General features: G+C 41.3%; 1 protein-coding gene across 1 annotated transcript in view; it reads right to left on the bottom strand.

Moving 5' to 3' along the window:
• MYH9 (myosin heavy chain 9) overlaps window positions 1-22,806 on the bottom strand; it is a 73,137-nt gene that overhangs the window by 24,501 nt on the left and 25,830 nt on the right. The window contains 9 exon segments of the mRNA XM_068402083.1: window positions 1,631-1,783; window positions 2,884-3,002; window positions 4,085-4,180; window positions 6,374-6,517; window positions 7,392-7,490; window positions 8,030-8,093; window positions 8,792-8,884; window positions 14,004-14,097; window positions 14,900-14,927. Of these exon segments, the coding sequence (XP_068258184.1) occupies window positions 1,631-1,783; window positions 2,884-3,002; window positions 4,085-4,180; window positions 6,374-6,517; window positions 7,392-7,490; window positions 8,030-8,093; window positions 8,792-8,884; window positions 14,004-14,097; window positions 14,900-14,927 (890 nt within the window).

Genomic DNA, 22,806 nt, shown 5'->3' with positions numbered 1-22,806 from the left:
GAGAAGTTCATACACACTGTTCCTCAGACTTTGCCAAAGAATGTTTAGTTGTAAACAGCAGAAGAATTGCTGCAGCTACTTAACCCAAGAATATAAGAGACTACAGTTTTCTCACAAACTCAGAGCTGGCAAGTCCTCTTCATAGGAAGAGGAAGCAACAGAAGCCTGAAGACAAATTCCTATAAGCATGTGGACTGGAAAGTCCCTTTTTAATCCTCATATGTAAAATTGGAGCAAGGAAAGTGAGGCAAACTTCTTCAACATCTCCAGATTTCTTCAAACTGTAAGGACAAGGTTAATAACCCAGGGTGCATTTTCATGTTAGACCACATTAAACATAATGCAGCTGCTAGAGAATGGTCCTGTTCTACCTCCTCCGTGTTTCAGTAATTCCTAACCATGTATTTCCACTCCCTTCCTTTTCATCAGATCCAGCAACCATGAAACCAAAGGTAGACTGATCAGAGAGGGGAAACAAAAAGAAAAAAGGAAAGATAAATCAACTTTTCTGTGTCTTAGTTTTCCCTTTAAAGAATAAATTGGTCCAACTCACTTTGCAGCTGCACATGAGCTAGATCCAGCATAACACAGGTTGATAGGAGCTGCCTGGCTGGGATAATGGCAGGATAGTTCTTTTCGGATGGCAGCCTGTGTTTGCTTCAGACTAAGTATAATGCAAAGCCACATTATAAATTTGTTGTTTCACAGACATAATGGTTTGGCCTAACAGTTCACTGCCACCTACAGAGGGAGCTCCCACTTCCCCTCTCTCCCACTTCCATCTCTCCTTCAACTTTCTTCAACTCTTCCTCTCCTACATTTATCTTGCATCAGTTTTTATGCTCAGATTCCCCTTTGCAGACTGGTTCAATTATAAAACATCCTAAGAAAATATTTTCCACAGGGCTAGAGAGGTGAACAGTACAAGCAGTTGCATCAAGGAGCAGCAGAGGGGAAAAGAAGCAAGTTCACTCCTTTTCTACATCAAGGAGCTGCTGTTAAATCCATTTAGCTGTGTGTGAAATCACACTCTGATCCCTGATTTTCAGGCTTCTTATAGAAAGGAGCATACATGGGTCAGAATTTATGTTGGATCTAATTTGGTCTAACCTGTCTTTGTCTTTTCCAAAACTCATCAGCGGGAAGAAACTATTTCTAACAATTTTTAATGACGCTAATGGGTTTCAGTGGGTCATCCCTTAAATATCTTGGGACAGACTAATAGGACACAAAATTTTAAGTCCAATGGTTATCCACAACTCTATGACATTTTAAAAGAGTTTTTTGTAGGTTAGTAAACTCTTAGGATGTGAGCTAGAAAGAATCAAGAACACCTTCAACTGTGAAACTAAAATAATTCTAATGCACATGCCAAAAAGGATGTAAGCACTAGAATATACAGCAATGAGATAAAACGTTCACAGAATACATAAAATACTAAAGAATGAACAACTTAAGTTAGTTAATAACTTATCTGACAGTGCACACCAGCAGAGATCTCAATTAACAAAAGTGGAATACACATCCTTTCCAAAACTATACTGTTTTTTCCAGTTTTAACGCAATTTCCTTCAGAGGTCTTTGCTCCATGGTAAACCGTGCTGAGTGCAAGGACCTGACATCTCCTTACCTCGAAAATCTCAAAGCCAGCAATGTCAAGGATTCCAATGAAAGATGCACCCTGTCGCTTGGTCTTATCCAAAGCCTTGTTGATACGCATAACCAGCCACCGGAACATACGTTCATAAGTGGCTTTAGCCAGCGCTTCAATGGCGAAGTCAGCCTAAACAGAAAAAAGACAGAAGATCAGGAGTGACACTATAATCCAAAGGAAGCCACAGATTACACTGTTTCAGCATCTAATGGCCCAACTGTAGTCTGAAATTTTCTCTCCACCACCAAATTCACTGAACAAGCCTCATTTCAGAGTTTATTCCCAATGAAAAGCAGATGGCACAGCGATACTCCATAAACAAGAGCAAAGAATTTGTCTTACTAAATTAGTGTGTCAAAGCCAAATTTAATGATCCTGCCTGTTGGAGAAACCAATGCTGAAAAATTATGTCCAGTCACCTCCAAAGCCTATAGTAACATAGCGTGTTCACAGGCCCAAAGAAAAGAATTTATATTCTTTTGTAATTTAGGATTCGTGAAGCCAAATCCCTCCCTCCCATGCCACTACCCTACCTGTAATTGACACAAAAATACTATGTATAGTAAGAAATTAGATATCAAAATGGAAAGGCAGCATGGAAAGGCAGCCTATGACTACTTCTAGACTTCCCTGTCTTCCTAATCCCTTCCGTGTTATGGGGGCATGTTTATTTACACTGAGAATATGGATATGTTCATAAAGAAGCCATGCAGTGAGTAAGCACAGGGGCTTTGCTCCATTCCGGAGGCCACTAGCTCCTAGGTCTGATTTCAGCCTGACTCAACAGTGTTACAAGATTTACAATCAGTTTCAAGGGTGAGCAGCAAATTCTTCCACTGTAGTAGCTGACCTACTCAAAAATGGTGCTTTCTGCATTGACAGCAACTTGAAATGTCAACCTTCTATACAGACTGAAGGAACTTATCCCATTGGGACAGCCAGTCACCAAAACTAGGGAGAGTTGTGTTCTCTTCTTCCTTTTTTTTTTTTTTTTTTTTTTTTTCAGATGAGAAAAAGTGCTACAGGTGCAGGGTGATTTCTATCTTTATACAGATCCAGTGAGCAAATACTAGAAGCAATATGTATGCTACATTATTCAAATGCTGTTGCCTTACACTGCAGTCATAAAGATGGTCATTAAATGCTACAGAAACCTCCAATACATTTCTTCGCTTTGTGGCGGCAAGATTAAAGACTAAAGTACTTATTCATTTTTACAGAATGCATACCTGCTCTTTGGTCTGAGCTTTCTGGACATAATCTCGCCCAACTTTGATGCGAGGAGTCAGGATACCTCTAGTGAAATCCGTCACGTTGATACCCAAAAGGTGAGACACTTTCTGAGCAGCTGAAGACGGCAAGAGGAAACAGAGATTAATGTTCTTTTGTTTTTCTCACAGAAAGCAAGAGAAAAAGAAAAACATTCCTGCAACTGCCTTCCCAAGAGCCATGAAACAGCTTACAAAAAATGTGAAATGAAAAACAGGTTGATGAGACAAGAAAGATATCTTCAAAATCCAAAAATCCCCCCAAAATCTCTTGCAACCCATACTACAGGTTATTGAGTTTCTCCAGAAGCCACAAGAGTAAATTTGAAACAATACTGTCATACCATTAAGTCATAACACGGAAGCTTTAGGAAGTTCATAGCCTGTAATCAGTTTAAAGATCTGTCAAGTAACGGATTTCTTAATCAAGCTAATTGTTCTGTCTTCATCTAGCGATTAGTCTTTGAGGCAACTCTGTATTTCAGATTCAAGATCCAAAACCCAAATGGTTTACTCTCCTCCCCAAAATGCCATTTACAGCATATTTTCTGTAATAATAATAGCCAAAATTATAAACACTTAAAGATAAATTAGCAGCCTCTTACATTTCTGCAGTACATCTATAATGAGGGTCTAAGAGTTAAGCCTTCCAACAGATAGCCTTCTGTCATGTGAAAGACGGTACTACGTACACATGCAACAATGGGCAGCGCAATTAAAATATGTACACATACTTTACACCCACCACAAACTATCCACCTTACTCTTACAGTTACAAGTGTACCTACAAAGTCAGCAAAGAACATTCCTTAAAGTCTCATAATATAGGTTTGTAGGAGCAATCATTCCTAGCTTGGTTAAAACATACTACATATTCCAGTAGAGTAATCCTTTTCATCTGGTCGTCACGAGTACTTCCTGCCCAGCTCTGTCACAAGAACAGTGCCACATTCCTGCCCATGGGTGGCTGCAAACACATGCCTGGCAAAACAGTGTGTATTTGTATAAAGGAGCATGTCAGCTCCTTCGGCAAATAATTCACCTTATAGAAAACCAGGACTCCAGCATTCCCTACACACTGTAATACATTCTTCTAATTGCAAGAGCTTCCTGTAGGCTTTTTTCTGCATTTTTCTTTGCAGGGGGGAAGGAGATTGGTTACCTGTATTGTCTGGCATAGAGGCTTGGTCTGTATTACGCTCCTTCTTGAAGGCTATGTTGCCAAGTTGAAGAACACCTGAGATAACCTTCAGCAGACCTTTTAAAATAATAATAATAGCTTAGTGTCAGACATCACCAAAAGCCCTGATATGACCCAATTACCTTTCCTGATATGGTTAAGAGGCCCTTCTCAACATCCCAGAGATCTTCGTGGAATTTGAGAAAAAACACCACAGGTAATTCCTCTATATGACTCCCATTCAGGACACAGGACTTTCCCTGTCCCTCCTGTGCAAGACTACACAGCCTGCAAATTGACCCATTCTCAACATCACTATAGTAAAGTAGGAGACAGGATTGAGGGTAATGCGCCACCCTGCAACATCTATATTTTTTGACAAAATGTTTGTTTTCTGTTAGAGGGACAAAATTCACTATTTTCCTCAATGACTACTGTTAAACACAGGAAAGGGACAGTTATTAAGAGTACAAACCAATTAAGAGAAGGAAGATTTTATTCCTTTAACTCTGTATCACTTTCAGCTCCCTGACCAAGGTCTGTAGTTCATACAGATATACATTATGATGTATGAAGGGCAGCATGATGTGGGTGAAAGTGCTTGCACCATAACTATTGGTACATGCTGAAGCACCCCACCCGTTGCTAATGATATACTCTTCAAATGGTGCATGTCACAAAAGCAGCATCAGATGCTAGGACAGGAAAGACATTTTTCAATGCCATAACATCAATTCAATTTTCACCATGTACCAAAGTTCATTGCATAATAGCCTCTAGTTGCCTTGAGCAAAGTTAACTGCCAGTCACTTGCAAAGTGGATCTTGTACTAAAGCTTTTTTCGTCCCCTAATTTCTACCTGTTACAGAAACATTTGTTTTAAAACAACATCCTTTTGATAGCAGAGTGAACAGAGGCTCCATATATGCTACATCAGGACTAACAGAAAAGAAACATACATGTTCCTAGTGGCATGTTATGAAATTTAGTGGTTTGACAGTTGAATCTGGAGTCCTGGCACTTGGACAGACAGCTTATTTTGATGTTGTCTCATAAATGAAGATAGTTAGTGTTTAGACTTCACATCAAAACTAAGTAAGCCTACCATCCAGCTAGCTACTATATGTTATTCTTCTAAGCCTATAGGGAATATCAATGCACTTCACACTTTGAACAGCAAGTGCAAAACACTAAAGCTATCTTTGCTGTAGTGGCTGGAACCAATAGCTCATCTATGTGACAGCAAAGACATACCCTAGAGCATACATTAAAAACCCAGCTCAAGAAACATAGCAGGACATCCTGACAATAAATTAGGCTGCCAATTCTTTCATTTGGTTTAGGCAAACGTCTCTTCACCTCCATACAGCAGTTTCAGTCTCCGATGATTCAGGATATCAAGAAGTGTACTAAACTGTGGATAATGACAGCGTGAATTCATAGCAGGCTGGACTGTGAAGAGCAATAGTTAAGGCACAGGCACACATTTCCTACAGCCACAAGAGCTGCAGCCTCCAGCAGAGGAGGTGGTGACCTCAAACCACCACAGATGCTTGCTTCAGTGTAGAGAAAAAAACAGTCCTAGTTTTAGAAGACCGTATGCATTTAGAAACAGATTTTGCAGAACACTGATTCCCAACCAGTGAGGCAGATCATGAATGAGACAGCCCAGAGCTCTGGTAAATACCTATCACCGCACTTTGTGCTGGCTGCATGCAATTCTAGCTTCACTGTCATGGTACTGTGCTCCCAGAATCAGACAATATTAATTTCTGATCAGCAGTTCAGTGTTAAGCTGGAAAGAAAGGCACTATGACCAGGCCATTCTCAAAGTACTAATCCAGCAGTGGTTGGATTAGATACTTTAAAGCCACTGCGTAGGGATAGGGGGAGCACACAGCTGTGCACTGCACAAAAGAATGAGGGGATTCTTGTATCTTGCATGTGTTATTCATAAACTGGATATACAGCCCTCAGACTGGGAACAAAAACAGCAAGCAGAAGCATGTTTTCGTTAGCTGCTTGACTTCTAACAGTAACTGTATAAACTGAAACTCTGCTGGTAGATCCTGAGGTGGGTCATTCCCAAGCCACTAAGTTTATTACTTGCACACTGTTCATTTGAGGGGCAGGAAATGGACACCAGACAAAAGAAAACCAACAAAAAACCCAAAACAAACAAAGAACCCCAGAACAAAAAAGCTCCAGTGAGATATGATCTGTTCCCTCTTTCATTTCCTTGCATTTTCAAGCCCTTCAGAGGATTCATACCTATCTGCTCCTCATCTGGGATGCCCATGATCTTCATTGCTTCCATGGTCTCCTGAAACATATCTTTGTCTTGCTGACCTGGGATCGTAACATGCCCATTGGAAAGGAAGCGATATTTGTTGTAAGGCTCCAGCAGCAGATCAGCTTAGGAAAGAATTGAGAAAGAAGTTACTATGGCTTGCTTTTTTTTTAAGTAGACAGCAATCTACCACTGAGATCCAATTTCTGACTTGTATATGCTAGCAGGTGCTGGATGAATCTGGGATCAAGCCCAGTTTTACTGCAGGCTGAACATTTAATGTATTTTAGATAAAATTGGAGTTTTTCTGCCTTATTTCTTTCTATTCCCTCCTCTGGACTACTCCACCAAAGTAGCATCAATCATCATTATGCCCTAAGTCTGTAAGAAGCAGGGATTAACTTGAAAGTAAATTTGCCTTTAATTTCAGACACTTCATTCATTTCAAGTCAGGTGAAAGTTACCATAGAGCTCTTGAAACAGTAAGAACTAAGTGAAAAGTTCTCTCCTTCTGTCCTTCCTCCAGATCAATTTGTAGCTCTTGCAAAACATGGACCCTGATTACTAGGCTGAGGTATTAAAGCTAGGGGCACTAGGATCGGATCCTAGACTTCTAGAGCTGCTTAGGTGCTAGCAGCTTTGCTCCACTGAGTTAAATGCTGAGTACATCACAGTAGGACCATTCCTGCACTAGAAGGATTTACATCATGCAAGACTAGACTAAACATGGGACAGTGATTTAGATAAGGAAGGGTGTAGAGTCATTGCTGGCAAGGAGACAAGTGCAGGAAGGAACCACAGAAGCAAGTTTTCAGGAACTGAGAAGCGCAGCAGGAGGGCAGACGGATGTATGAGTGTACGGAAGAAGTGGAGGAGGGATGACCATATCTAAAAGGCAAGCCAAGAAACTATGAAGGAAGAGGTCCTAGCCTACAAGTGTTTTGGACCCTCTGTTGTTGTGATGAGAGAACCCCATAACTACAACAAAATCATACTTACTCTTCAAATGCTCCCCTGCCCCAGACAGCAGGTAGTAAAAGATGTGGAAGGTTCTCTCCTCTTTGGCTTGACGAATTGCACGTGACTTCTCCAGCAGATCTTCAGAGAGTCAAGGTATATGGCAGGCCATACAAATCGCTTCCTATTCTATGGCAGAAGAAAGAACTCATACTACCTGATGTTCTCCTCATGCCAATTAACAGGGGTATTGATTTAGCAACAACCCACTGAGCTTCTGACCTCAGCTCGGCCAGTCTCTGAATGATGGCTATGATAAGAGTGACTTAACTGATAAAACCCAGAAAAATAGTGGCCATCCATCCCTACTTGCCTTGGACAGAAGTGAGAATGGCTTATGAAATTCCAAAGCTACTCATTCAGTTTATGCTTTCATTTCAGCCTCCTAAGATTAGAATTCATTCATTCAGAAAAGATTTCCACCATGATCACGATGGTCACAAAACACTATACGAAGAAACAGGAGACTACAACAGTAATCTTGCTAGCATAATTTTAAGTGCTTCCTACCACTTTCTTGACCTGACAAACAAAGCCAGTTGTGAAGAGATTGCTAGGTACCACTACTGCCACCTCTGTAGCCTTTAACTTCTCCTTTTAAGTGGTTACAGAAAGGATACAGGTCTCGATATTGGCTCCAACAATGTAGCCGTTGACATCAAAGTTGATTCTGATGAACTTCCCCTAAGGAGAAGAAAACAGCATTAAAATTAGTAGTCATTCTGTCTGGTAACAACAGTAACAGCAAAGGTAAACGTTCTCTTTTTAATCCAGGAAAGGAAATTCAGAACAGGTTAGGCAGGTGTAGGCAAAACATTAAGGTCAGTCAATAGGCAAAGCCTGCTGATCACAACAGCAATTTAACAAAGACGACACCAAACACTTTCAGACATTTCTGACATTCAGACAGCCTACAATTCAAATTCATTATGTTTCAGCCTAGATTTCCCACAACCAGGGTCCCTTCAGTTTCATGTATTATATGATCTAGACAGTTCCACCTCGCTTACTGTTAGATTCAACCATTTTCATTTAGTTACAGCTCTAGCTCCCCTATCTGCCTGTCAGATGCTGTCCATTGGTCTTCAAAGCAAGCAAAATAAGGACTAGAATTTGTTCTCCAGGATAAAACCACTGTAATAAACTTACAATAAAAATCGTCATAGATGATCCTGGCACAGGGTCAGGTTCCTTCATTCCAGAGACCTATCAGGTCTATTCTGGATAATTCACTGAATGAAATTCACTTCCCAGATTAACTTGAAGGAAGTCACTCACAAACAGCTGTCCTATCCCTGACAGCAATTCACCCAAAAGCAGACCAAGTCTTCCCTCTGGAAAGTGTAGAATACTTGCACCCCATGCTGGATAGTAATACTCACAAATCTTGAGGAGTTGTCATTCTTTACTGTCTTGGCATTTCCAAAGGCCTCCAGGATGGGATTAGCCTGGAGCAACTGTCTCTCCAGTTCTCCCTAGAGAGAAATCAGAAATTAATAAAGTAGGTAGTGGTTCACTGCATTAACCTTGGGTCAAACCAGCGCTGAAGTTTCAGTTCACACTAGCTTGGCATCTGTTGTAGAGAAGCCATATTAAACCTTAGGAGATGATCCCTTAAATCTTCAAAGGAGACTCATTAGTTATCTTGGTAAAACAGGAACGTTCACAAATATGCCTTCCTCAACACAAGGGCATCCCAGTGCTGCCTTTCTGTTAACAAGAAGCCCTTCAAAGCCACTTGGCCATAACATCCCACAGACTTTCCAGGATCAAAGCGGAACACCGTATCATCCAAGATCAGGCCCTCATCCCAGACGTGTCTTACAATCTGGGCTGGAAGAGTGAGGAAAATCCTGTCTTGCTACTGCAAGATAGCCCTGAACTCTGCTAGGAGTAGGTTAAGAAGTTAGTCTGAAAAGGTTTAATGTTTAAAAAAACCAAACCAAAACAAAACAAAAAGCTTGCACTAAGAGTCTACATCTTACAAAATACAAACAAGCAAAAAGCTCCTTTGTAAGGAGGCACACAAAAAAAAAGAGAATTAGTGGTATCCCACAAACTGCATGATCGCTTGCGTTCTGCTGCCATATTCACACACTCCTCCCCTCAAGGAACACAAAATGCTGGAGCTGTAGAAAAAGAAAATTCAGAACCTTTACCCCTGCCAAGTACTAGACCATTGGAGCACATACACCTTTCCCTGCAGGCTCCAGATATATCCCTGTCTGTTTTTAAAAATTACTTGTCCTCTTTGCTAAAAGCATGGAGTTTTACATATGTCAAGATTACCTAAAAAGCTTCTAGAGACAGAAAATGACAGTTTAGATTAATGTTTCTCTTTTTAGCAGTTATCAGTAAGTACTCAAGTCTTCCTGTGCATGACGGATGGAAACGAAGTTTGATTCATGAGAACTGGAATTTATGGGCAAATTATTTAAGGGTATTTCTAAAGGAAAATTGTTCCTATTCATTCTCAAAGTGCCTTACAAAACAGATTAGTCCTTACGCAGTCTCTCTAAAAATACATGCAATAAAAAAAAAAAAGAGGAAGATATATGAGAAACTGTACAAAGAACTGGAAGTCTTTATTTCTTACTTCCACCATCACCTCACTTCATGTTGGCAAAGTGGAAGGCCAAACAAGACCCTCAGTCCCTGTAGAACTGCACATATACAGAAGGGGCAGCTGCTGCAAACACTTTCATTCACTGTCAAGTATATATAACAAGGGAGTTAGCCCTGGCAAGGGAACCTGAGCTGGGACATCTTTCTCTCACAACAGAGCCAGCATGTGGCTTTGTAAGGAGAAAACCTTGAAACTAGGGTTCAGTCCTTGGAACTGTGTGGTAGTTGCGTTTCCTCTCCTATTCTGACATAGGTACTGAAGTTGGAACGCTCTTCCCTCACCCCATTCCTCCTCCCCATCCTGCAGTGAAGTCCTAGGCCTTTGTGACTGCAATCTGTTACTATGCACGTGAGAGATGCCAGCAACATAGCATTTCAACTCAACTATGGAACAAGGAGGGAAAAGATGATAAAAAAGTCCATTTTTCCCTCTAAACAGAAGTCAGGCTTTGACATCAAATCTATTTTAATTATTTGGCTAAAAATAAAACTAAGGTCATGCTTAGCTACACAAAGATCAAAAGTTTATAGAAATCCATACTGTAGACCTTCCTGTTATTTAGTAACTCAGGAAGAAAGTGCCAGTAGTGTCAAGTAGGTGTTGGGAAACAGTAGTTTAGAGGTGATTAGGTCTCTTGAACAACCAAGGTAGCAATATACATAGAGAACACCAGCTCAGGCTCACAGCAATATAAAGCTGTGGGAAAGGAAAATGCTGAAGAGTTGGTCAAGTCAGTTAGCTCTCATGACTTGCCTTAGCACCATGATACAGTGGGAAGATCAAGTTCTCAGCATGTCACGGCACTGGCACAAGATTAAGCGTCTGCGATTACTGCAGTGTATCCATCCTCACTGTATGCTGTCTGTTTAAAAAGACCGTCCCACTATCTTCAACATTTGAAAGAAGTTTTTGGGAGGAATTTGTTGGGTTGTTTTATCGTAAATTTTGATGGTCTCCTTTCACTGAAGGAAGAGACTTCTTTATTATTATTATACAATGGGTAATTTTGCAAAGCAAAACCAGGACAACACAGAGCTGTCTGTCACAAGCTTTTTAGAAATTCTAAGGTTCCTGTCATTAAGACGCTGCCAATCTTCTGACACCTTTAATTGCCATTCCTTGACCTGAAACAAATTTGTTTAATACATGGCATGCATTTGAAGTATGTACAATATTCCTCATGAAAACAGAAGCAATAACAGCCATTGGACCTGTTAGCCTGTGGTTGGGCAGAGCACTCTCCTCACTATGCTCTCTTTGTACTTCTCTGAAGTTACACCACCAATTTAAAGCAACTAAAATCCTTGACATCTATCTTGTACTCTGAATTTTTTGCATCTCATACACATTTTGGAATTATTTCTATGCAAGGTAGAAGTTTTGCCAGCCATTTATTCTTCAGGAAGTGTGGAGAAAGGCATCTAGAAATCACAGTTAGCTTTAACAGCATGCAATTTAAAAAACTAAAAGATGGGGGAAGGTGTTTGGGTTTTTTCTTGTTTTGGTTTTTCCACTTTAGGGATTTGCTTTTGTATTCTTCTCTGCAGTCATGTGAGAGATTCGCAAATAACTGAGTCCCAACAACAGTGGGTTGGATGGGGAAGGGAGAAAGATCATCAGTAACCTGATCTTTATTACAAATATTTAAGCATTAGCAACTATTGCCCATGAATTTCTGATCAGCTGTGAGCATTCTCATCTTGAAAAAACTATTACATGATTTAAGAAGTCTCAACTTCCATAAACAAAATTTCATCAAATGAAAAAAGTGTTTATATAATCAGATTCAGTAGGCCCCAAAAGCAGTCTTAATGTGCTTAGTAGTCACACCATGCAGCTAGAAGCCATTTAGCTGAATATACTAATGCACTGGGCTTGGTGGAAGCTGCCACTACCTCCAAAACAAGAGAGCTGGAGTTGAAGAATATGCTTTATAAATTTGACTTTGCTCCGATACTTGGAAAAACAAGGGCTTACATCCAAAACTTCTAAGAGGAGACAGCCAAGAAACCTTTCTGGTAGATAAAGCACCACTACTTTCTATATTATAATTGGTTAAGTTCCATGCCTAGTTTTGCAGCATAAAGGTTTGACACTATCATAGTCAACCCTAAAGAATAAATCTGCTGACGCCAGTATACCCGAGATCCTAAAAAAAATTAACGTATTCATCTTCATAAACCCTTATAATCTGGTTCCAAGTTTAAGGTTTGTAAAGAATTGTTGCATAGAGCACTGTTTACCACTTAACACTCAAAGACTCCAGTTCTAAATCCTCTCTGGTAAGGCCAGTGCTACTAGTCACAAAAGTGGAGCAAAATGTGAGCTGCAGGCCTTGTTGGAAGAATCAAAACTTAGGGGGGAAAAAAAAAAAATAATCAAACTTGGGCAAATCACCAACCAGTCCAACTCAGGACTGTTTAATTCTCCTAAGCAGACTGCCTGTCCTGCTTCGGTGGTTGAAATTTTGCTCAAGGATAAGCAGTGGAAGAATACTTAACTCAACCCCATGATTCTATTTTCCAAACTTAAAAAAAAAGAAAAAGAAAAAAGGAGAATGTTTCTAAATAAAGCTACTGACAGACCATGGAAAAAGCCTTCATATGTCTGAAAGCGTGGCACGTAGAAAGTTTTTTTTTGGTTGAATTCCAGAAGTTACTTATTACTATGTGTGAACACACACATAGTATGCCTGCATGCAGAGATGCCTTCTTATTCATATACTCTACACACATAAAACATGCCTACACATTAAGCTACTATGGGAAAACTCTTATGTAGAGATACAGTGGACACACGTGGCATCTGGCTCTCATTACACAGCTCACCAGTGAACATTTCCAACGTATTCAGCTCTGGCTAATAAGCTCACAGTCCTGGAACACCCCGTCTGCACGACAGCCTTCTCCCCGACCTTTCTTTGCAACCTGCAGCCACATCTCACTGCAGGGAATAGAAAGCTAAACACCTAACTACATTTATCTTACTAGGAACACCACACACACTAGACACTTATGGTTCTAGGAAAGCCTGGTCCAGTCCTATTGCCCTGGAGGAATACTTCTTGAAGGGTATATCTGGGAAAATCCTGCAAGAAAAGCCTTAAATGCAAACTAGTATTGAGTACAGAACACAAGTATTCTTGATATTACTTTAGTCTCCAATCGAACATCCTCACAAAAAGATTACTGTGCACCACACAAAAAAAAAAAAAATTGTGAATTGTCTATGGATTTGTTTTAGCTGCAGAAAGTGATATTGGTGTGGAGTGAAAAGCTGCTCAAAAAAATCACACAATGGGACAGAAAACGCATTCCTGGTGCAGAACGTGCAGTAAACGTGCAGCTCACCTACGAGGATACAACTGACGAATTCGGCAATAGTCCATCGGGGGAGAGGGAGGGGGAAAAAAATATAAGTGAGACATCTTTAAAGTCCTCCCACCATCACCACCACCCTCCTTTCATGCGCTGTTAACGCTTGGCTGTTTTCCACCCTTTTAATGTTTTCCTACAGTTTTACAGTTTTAAGCTGATGTCCACTAGCCTGTCACTGTATTCTCCAGTTTTGAGACAGTCTATATGATAGCCAGACCTAATCTATAAAGGTTTTACACTGCCTGGACTGGTTACAAGCAATACATCTCTGTAAAAAGATCAGTATTGGTGATGCTTTATTTATAGCATTTATTGCCCATGCACTTGCCCATGAATCCAAGAGGTTGTGGATGAGTTTATACCCACTGTAGCTCCACTGAATTCAAACGAGTTATGACTTAGAACAATGTTCCCTGGCTTGCAATTTTTGACAAACTTATTGTTTCACAGTTCACTGTCCTCCTCAGTCCCCTGATAAATGTTAGTATCCAGGCTTTTATTGAGTAATATGGCTTTTACCAACATCAGCCAATATATATTTATTGTCCAAAGTCAGCACAGCAACAAAGCACCATTAAACCCAGGCCTTACCTGGTCTTTTTTAGACTTGTGTGAGGAAGCAACATGAGCCAGATACTGAATGACCTTCTTGGTGTTCTCTGTCTTACCAGCTCCCGATTCACCTCTGTAAAGAAAATGTGCAATTCATTCACAAACAATATATAAGGGGACATATTCATATCTCTAACCCCCAAAAGGCTACAGAGCTTCTTAACTGCATTCTGGCCTTTATGGCACCTCCCTTGAAACCAAGAGAAAATAAGTTGTACTGGCAAGCAGCAGCAGTGTAGCTGAACTGCAGGCTAGCCCTCAGCCAGTTTGCTCCCGGGTGCAGGTTCTGCATGTGTGCGCTGAGGAGGGAAGGCAATAAAGAACTGTGTTTTCTAGTCACTTGGATACAAAGATGCCAAGTGGCTGAGGAATAATCCCGAGGCTGCTGTAGAGCTAGGGGTGAAAGGTAATGAAGTGAATCTTTCAAAAGGAAGCTTCCTGACTGCAAGAAGAAACATACCAAGTCCTTAAGCAGAACTGAGGGCCGACAAATTTTGCTGTGTTTAGAAGAGAAACTGCTGTATCAAGAGTATCTGTTACTGTATGAGCCTCATCAGTATGAATGTACTTAAACACAACAGCTGCATCAAATCTGAAGGACTTCTCCAAGCCTTTTCCGTTGACAAAGCTGTATTTCTTTAGGAGTTTGAGCACTCTCTCAAAATATCCCTTCTTCCTCCAATTCTTATGAAAATTATTCTGCAGAAAGGACTACATATATATATTGGAGGAACTGTAGTGGGACCTTCCTTGACTCTGCACTATTACCCGATTTACTGAACCCACCCCCAGCATTTACAATTAAGAGAGTCCTCCAACCAAGATTTTTAACACAGACTTTGACATCCAGACAGGCTGACAACTTTAATACTCACGTGCAAAGGATGGATTGATCCTCTCGATCTAGAATAAAATTTTTAAAAAGCAGTTAGACTGAGACTCTAAAATTAAATTTCTTACAGAATTAAATTGACACCAAAGACAAAACCAGGAACTAGTAAACTCTGTCAAGTATCTTAAACAATATGGCCAGGTAACCCCTTTTCTGGCAATAGATGCCAACCTCCCATCATCTGCCAAAGTATAATGGCACCATCACAATTTAGTTTTCTTCATCCAGAAAGAATATTGTTTGCATTTCAATTTTTCTACAAACCATACAGAACTCTCTCACTTAATATTTCTTTACCAGAGAGTGACAGTTTGATGTATATCTCCTTGTTCTTCAGTCCCCTCCCCCCAGTATACTGGGCTGACACTGACTTACAAAAGTTAACCAGCAGAGCAGTGGAAATGGAATGGGGAAAGGGGCAGTGGGACAGGAACCGTTACAAATCCCAAAGTGCCAAAACCTCACATCAAACAGAGGCTTTGACCCCCAAAAGAAACACTGGAAGTTCAGTGACAATTTTTTGTTAACTTATTTTGTACAGAATGGACTTGAAAAGTACAATGCTGAGCAGCAGCCTAAGTCCTACACAGCTGATTTATTTGAGGCACCATCGCCTATTGTATCAATGGAGCAGGTGGTAACAGCAGAAACCTTTTCTTTTTCATGTTGACATACCAGTAGCCATACTAATTCCTGTGTTCAATTCCCAGCTGTGGATGATAACATCTTTCCAGTCACAGAACTTATGTCACAGAATCACACAGAATCACAGAATGTTAGGGATTGGAAGGGACCTCGAAAGATCATCTAGTCCAATCCCCCTGCCGGAGCAGGATTGCCTAGACCATATCACACAGGAACGCGTCCAGGCGGGTTCTGAATGTCTCCAGAGAAGGAGACTCCACAACCTCTCTGGGCAGCCTGTTCCAGTGTTCAGTCACCCTCACCGTAAAGAAGTTTTTCCTCAAATTTAAGTGGAACCTCCTGTGTTCCAGCTTGCACCCATTGCCCCTTGTCCTGTCAAGGGATGTCACTGAGAAGAGCCTGGCTCCATCCTCTTGACACTTGCCCTTTACATATTTATAAACATTAATGAGGTCCCCCCTCAGTCTCCTCTTCTCTAAGCTAAAGAGACCCAGCTCCCTCAGCCTCTCCTCATAAGGGAGATGTTCCACTCCCTTAATCATCTTCGTGGCTCTGCGCTGGACTCTCTCTAGCAGTTCCCTGTCCTTCTTGAACTGAGGGGCCCAGAACTGGACACAATACTCCAGATGCGGCCTCACCAGGGCAGAGTAGAGGGGGAGGAGAACCTCTCTCGACCTGCTGACCACACCCCTTCTAATACACCCCAGGATGCCATTGGCCTTCTTGGCCACAAGGGCACACTGCTGGCTCATGGTCATCCTGCTGTCCACTAGGACCCCCAGGTCCCTTTCCCCTACGCTGGTCTCCAACAGCTCTGTCCCCAACTTGTACTGGTACATGGGGTTGTTCTTGCCCAGATGCAGGACTCTACACTTGCCCTTGTTATATTTCATTAAATTTCTCCCCGCCCAACTCTCCAGCCTGTCCAGGTCTCTCTGAATGGCTGCGCAGCCTTCCGGTGTGTCAGCCACTCCTCCCAGTTTTGTGTCATCAGTGAACTTGCTGACAGTGCACTCTAATCCCTCATCCAAGTCATTAATGAATATATTGAATAGAACTGGTCCCAGAACCGACCCTTGCGGAACTCCGCTAGACACAGACCTCCAACTGGACTCTGTCCCATTGACCACTACTCTCTGGCTTCTTTCCTTCAGCCAGTTCACAATCCACCTCACTACCCGATCATCCAGACCACACTTCCCCAGTTTAGCTGCGAGGATGCTGTGGGAGACCGTGTCAAACGCTTTACTGAAATCGAGATAGACCACATCCACAGCTTTACCATCATCTATCCACCGGGTAACATCCTCATAAAAGGCTATCAAGTTGGTCACCCACCCTATCCACCACTATCTTCTCCCACATCTCTAACCTCCTTTCAGCTTTCACCTACGATTCCACTTCCTCATATGCAGTCCTTCCACCATGCCTCCATCCCACTGCTCTTCCACCACTTCTGTCTGAACACACTCCCCTGCTTCTGCCTTGGTTTAACCTTTCATCCACCCCTCCACCCTGTATGTCCCCCTGCTCCCCAGTCTGCATCCCATTCCTCCCCCAAGCCACCAGGAACCATCTGGAAGCACTGGGCAGACTGGAGAGTGCTCATGCCTACATCACAACAGCCTTAGTAGCTTGTTGTAGTCATCACAGTTTATGAAGAGAGAAGTATATCTAGCCTTTGCACACATTTTCATGGAATAAGGAAAGCAGGTAAATCTAACAAATTTGAGATTCTATCTTTTTTTCAAATTATTCTGAAACCAATAATGGAAACATTAGGTTCACACCCTACAGACAGGCAACTCCTGCTCTTAAGCTTCTTTACTGGAAAGTGATTGTATGCAGATGAGCACAAAAAATTAGAGGAAAATAATCTGCTTTATCCTTGTTAATCCTTGTTCTCAGAAAGAGCTGATTGGCCCTAAGACTGGAAGAAAGCAAGGAGAAGAAAATCATCACTCAAATGGGTTTGGCCCAGCAAATTCTGAAGCATTCAAAACTAGATACTGCAGCTTTACTAGCATTGCATATTCATTTTTTCAAGTGCTGAATTTTATTCACTGCCTCTAAGATCTGCGCCCCTTTTGCAGAGGGACAGGCAGAGTAGATGTTAGCCAGCTTCAAAGGCACCACCCATTCAAGGTTCCCAGTGGGTCAAGGGCTCAGGAGACACACGCCAGCCCTCTGCGTGACTGGGCACTTTGAGGGTGGATCAGGGGAATAACTAATGACTCATTTATGGATTGCCTAAGGAAATGTATTCTTCAGTGGTGCGACACCTGGGTGCAATTCTCTATCAAAACGCAGCTATGTGAAAGGAAAAGATTGTGCCTCTGAATAACATCTGACTTTCAAAAGCTTGACTATAAATAAGCAGCCCACTTGTCCAAGAAAAGGTTATACTCGCATTCAGGTACCACGCAGGCTCTTCTAAGAAACTAATTTGAGAGAGAGGACCAACCAAAAAAAAAAAAAACCCAACTCTACGGAAGGTGCTCCTTACTCCCAGTAGCCAACTCTAGTGTTGGAATTACAAGCTGGGGCTCCTCATATAGGCAATGTAGCCCTAAGCACTTGAAAAGTGTATGCCCTTCCCTTCCCTCTCCTCCAGGAGAGGATCCTTATTCCAGGAAAAAATAAACAAACATTGGTAAGCAGACAGATAAATCAACTGTCCAACAGAAAAAGATAACCAACATTAGATAATACTCAGAAGCTCTTTGGCACTGAACACTTTTTGATCATGACAAGTTTTGTTGCACTTAGTTGAAAAGCTCTTTTCGAGACTCATTCCAATAAGGCAAGGTAGCAACAGCACCCGGGAGTGACCTGAGGAAGCCCCAAAGGGGCAAGCACAGGATTTTTCCACGCCTTAACACAAAGCAAGGTGTTGAAAGGTGCTCAGGCAGGAAAAGTCACAGACAGTGTTCAAAACCCTCTCGGCACTAAGTTTTCCTCCCCCAACATACTTTCCTGGTGGCCTGCTGCAGCTGCGTTAGTCACCTCTGCTTTAAGCCAGCAGGAACGTACCTGCGAGTGCAGGCAAGTCACCAGCGTGCAGACGCTGCCATAAAAGGCAACATTCCTGTTTGCAGTCCGGGGGAAATTCTTTCCCAGGACTGCAAAGCAGCAGTCACTGGGATAGCTGGAATTCTTCTAATTGTGTACAGACAGACAACTCGAATAATGTGTTGAGCAACAGGAAACTGGAGCCGACCAAAGGGCCAAAGAGCTAATGCACACAAAAGCATAACTCTTCAACACACTTCCAATTAAGAATGGCTTTAAATGCTGATATTCATTCTCCATACAATACCAACTTGTGCCATCACGAATCAGAATTCAGTTGCCCAGACAAGAGACCACCTCCACCCCTTTTTTTTTTTAAAGGATCATTCAACATAGGCGTACTGCACAACTTCAGTTGGCACTTGCCTTTACGCCATTGTCAGTTGTGCAAGCAACCTACTCAGCAAAAGAGAATGTGCTGGGTACCATAAACTCAGTTGCTTATAATAACACAATCAAGAAACGCCTGATTAAAAGAAATCTGCATCTGCTTTTCAATCCTAAACAGAGTCACTTATTAAAAACAACCCAGAATAACAACTCATTAGTTAATTATAGCAACAGTTCTGTATTTCAGACCAGCTGGCAAGGAAAGCTTTTTATCTAGGCTCTTCTTTAGCTCTCATCACCATTGTATTCAAGAGATCATAAGAAGCAGCAGCCTCAAGCATACAGAAATTCAGGAAGTAAAACATCCTTCAAATTTAAGCTATACAGCGGTATGGTATAAGAAGATCAGTAGATTAATTTTACTATGTTAAAAAACCCATAATATCTAACTCATTCGTGACTTTCTTCAGTCCAAAAATAAAAGACTGCATTTTAGACTGTGTCCAGGCCCTTCAGCACACATTAAAAACTTAATGAAACGAAAATTTGTTTTCACAAGAGAGACATCTTGTATATAAGAAGTCCTCAGCCAACATTCTACTGCAAAACAATGAATCTGAATGAATGCTGAACTGCTGCAGTCAAATATATTGGCATAATTGATTGATAAATTAACAGAGCTCCAAACTCTTGAATTTTGTTTTTAGATGTTTTGGGATGGGAGAAGAAAAACGTTGGGAGGCTAGAAGAGAATGTGCAATTTAAGCTCCACGTCTCAATTACAGAACATCCTAGCAGGCCTTTATCACCCACTTCCTCTGCATGAGTGACTCCAGTTTCAAGCCTGTTCATCTCCATAAAAGGAGAAGTAATATAGCATTCACACAATGGTGACATCATCTCTCCAGCTAAGAGGAAGTGTAGCTGAAAGGCAAAGGCTTGGCTTGCAGTCCCTTGCCTATAGCTGACTCATTAAGGCTGAAAGCTTAACCATAGCTAGATGGTACCACCCAACTCCTAACCACCGAGCATCTGGCAGAACAGAGCAGCCTGGCCCTCTACATTTCCGTTGCAATACTGCTCCCCTAGCATCGCAGTCAATGCCTGTAGCCCAACTTAGGCAACTGGCTGGCTGACCAAGTTAGAGAGTTGACCTAAAGCAAGAATTAGGCTTACATGCATGTAAGTGCTTCAACTATGCAGCAGTTTCAGTTCCTCAGTCCCTCCTCAATCTTCTGTTCTGACCTCAACATAATCTTCCAACCAACATCCTTCCCTCAGGGCTCTAACACAGGAGGAGCCCCCGGCACTTGACACAGGGTACTACTCGGAACAAACCCACTGGCATAAAATCTAATATGATTACTGTGGTGCTTTAACCTACATGCTGGTGTGAGTAGGATCAAAAACACTCCAGGGGAACACCAGAACAGAGCCTGAGAGCCTGTTTTTGCATTATCATTTAAGGAACGCATTATAGAGAAGTTTCAAAATGCTAATAACCTATCATCAAGTACAAACCAACCAAAAAAAAAAAAAAAGACAGAAAGAAATCAAATGAAGGACAAACACAGCATACCCAAGACAGCTCTCAACAAGAGAACTTCAAAATGTAAAAAAATAGAAAAATCACTTGAGTTGGCAGGAACACTGCAGTGCCAAGATTCAGCTTTGCATTATCTGAAGTTTGAGGACAGTCACGAGGAGAAAAAGAAGTTCCAGTTAAAAAATTGAAATATAACCTACTGGGTCAAATGCAAATATTTATTTCCCCAAGCCATTTTCGGACTAGAGCCCATACCCCTTTCTCTAGCATTCCTTAACTGAATCTGGAGATAGCAAAACAGGAAAACAAGTTAGGCTGTAATTTTAGGTTACACAAATGTTTATGAAGTTCTCACAGGAAAAAAAAACCTGGTATACAGCCTGTAAAAGCTCAGGCAGCTCATCATACTAAAACAGTGAACCGCAGGGAGACTGACTGTAAGGGCTGAACCATTACATAAGTGACTGCCAGAGAGCTCCTGCTTTGGTTTACAGGAATGAGGAGAAAAGGGTGTGGTAACTACTAAAAAATAAGTGGGCAGCGGACTCTTTTTTAGCTCCTTGTTATATTGAAAACCACAGTTTTGAGACACAGATTTTGAGAGCTGCATTTAGAAATCTCAAGTAATTCAAAGCACGCAAAACATTACTTAAGAAAATCAGAAGCTACGTACGTCTTTTCTTGCCATTTGAATACAAACACCATCTAAACGAACACCCTCCGTAATTAGCATCCAAACTTAATGTTGCCCTTTGCATCAGAAATGTGGACAAATCTTGGAAACAAACTAGTGAAACCACAGGCTATATTCTTTTGGGTTTAGTGGAAACAGAACTTGACCTTTACATGCAACTTGAAAGAGACATTTGTGCCTCTACATAATCTGAACAGCTCTGTCAATCAAGTATCCCTGAATTGGTAAGCACACACAGAATATTGTGTAGAAAATAAAGATGCACTTCGGGACAGTGCAATATACAGTGCAGCATAGCAGACCAATGCTAAGAAGTACACTGAGAAAGAAGACTTGAAACCAAGGAAGTTAAAACAGAAGTGTTCTACTAGCTCGGAAACTTAAGAAATATGTAAACATCTCAGAATTACAAATTAAATACTTCAGGGTCATGTTCTATAGAAGCAGATCTGGAGGACTGTTTCTTGTGAAAATGACAACTGGGCCTGAGGTGCATGTGAAGATCTACAACAGCAAGTGATTTGTCTTACAATAGCTAACACTGTTTCCTCCCTCAGTGTAACAAGGCCAATAAAAATCATGAAGTTACTACGCTTCAGAATTTTTTCTTTTAAACACCAAACCCAGAGAATACTGAGCTCCCAAGTGAATACCAGCAAGGTGCTGGCTGCACAGGCTCCTTTGCAGACTAATCCATCAAGGTCAAGGAGGGTTTAATCACTGCACAATGATTTTAAGAGTTTTGTTCAGTGAAGCGTTAGTAGCCCTACACTAATATGTGGAGAAACTGGATGAGAAAGGAGATGGAGCACATTCATTAGCAATGTGCTGCCTGTTCCCTCTCCTATCTCTTAGTTGAGCAGGTTGAGCTTTGGAGATCAGAATAACCATACTGATCTAACCTATTACAGAAGTTTCAGGCACTGACATGAAAACAGCCATCATGCTCCAGACACCAATGAAATTTTTAGTTTCTATCAGTATTTGGCATAGAAAATTCCCTATATGTCTTCCAAATAGACAAACAGGTGCTGTTTAACAGCTTGAAAACATGTTTTTCTAAATAGATCCCCTGGAGACTATGAACCGAGGTAAAGAATGTATGACTCCAGTCTACATCTGCTGCATTAGAATAATGATTTGTTTATTTAAGACACTGCTCCACTTGCAGGCACTATGCTTCAATCATCAGCACCAGAAGAGTAATTCTTCTGAAAGCAGTCAGACCTGAAGCTTCTGGCATCCAGGTTACACAGGGAACAGGAACTTTAAGACAAATGGTGGTTTTCTCCAAAAACAAAAATCTTACACTTTTTCAGAGTTCTGATCTTGAAGCACAGGAAGTCTCTCCAAGTAACGTGCAGCAAAATAACATTTTCATCTCATTTTTGTGTCTTAATGTCTTGGGTCAGAGAAAGAAGAAAAAAAAAGAAAAAAATCACTTTGAACATGTTCTCCATCATATAATTGCTTCAAGGAAGTACTTCTGGTGAAATTTAACAAAAAGCAATTCAACCTCTTGGAATATGTAAATGCCACACAATACTTTTGTGAATGGAGTAACTAGGGTAGACACAAAAAGGTGACCAAGCTCACCCATAGT

The sequence above is a fragment of the Nyctibius grandis genome, chromosome 5 (genome assembly GCF_013368605.1).
Source record: "Nyctibius grandis isolate bNycGra1 chromosome 5, bNycGra1.pri, whole genome shotgun sequence".
Taxonomy (NCBI): Eukaryota; Metazoa; Chordata; class Aves; order Nyctibiiformes; family Nyctibiidae; genus Nyctibius; species Nyctibius grandis.
This window is presented reverse-complemented; position numbering and strand designations above follow the sequence as displayed.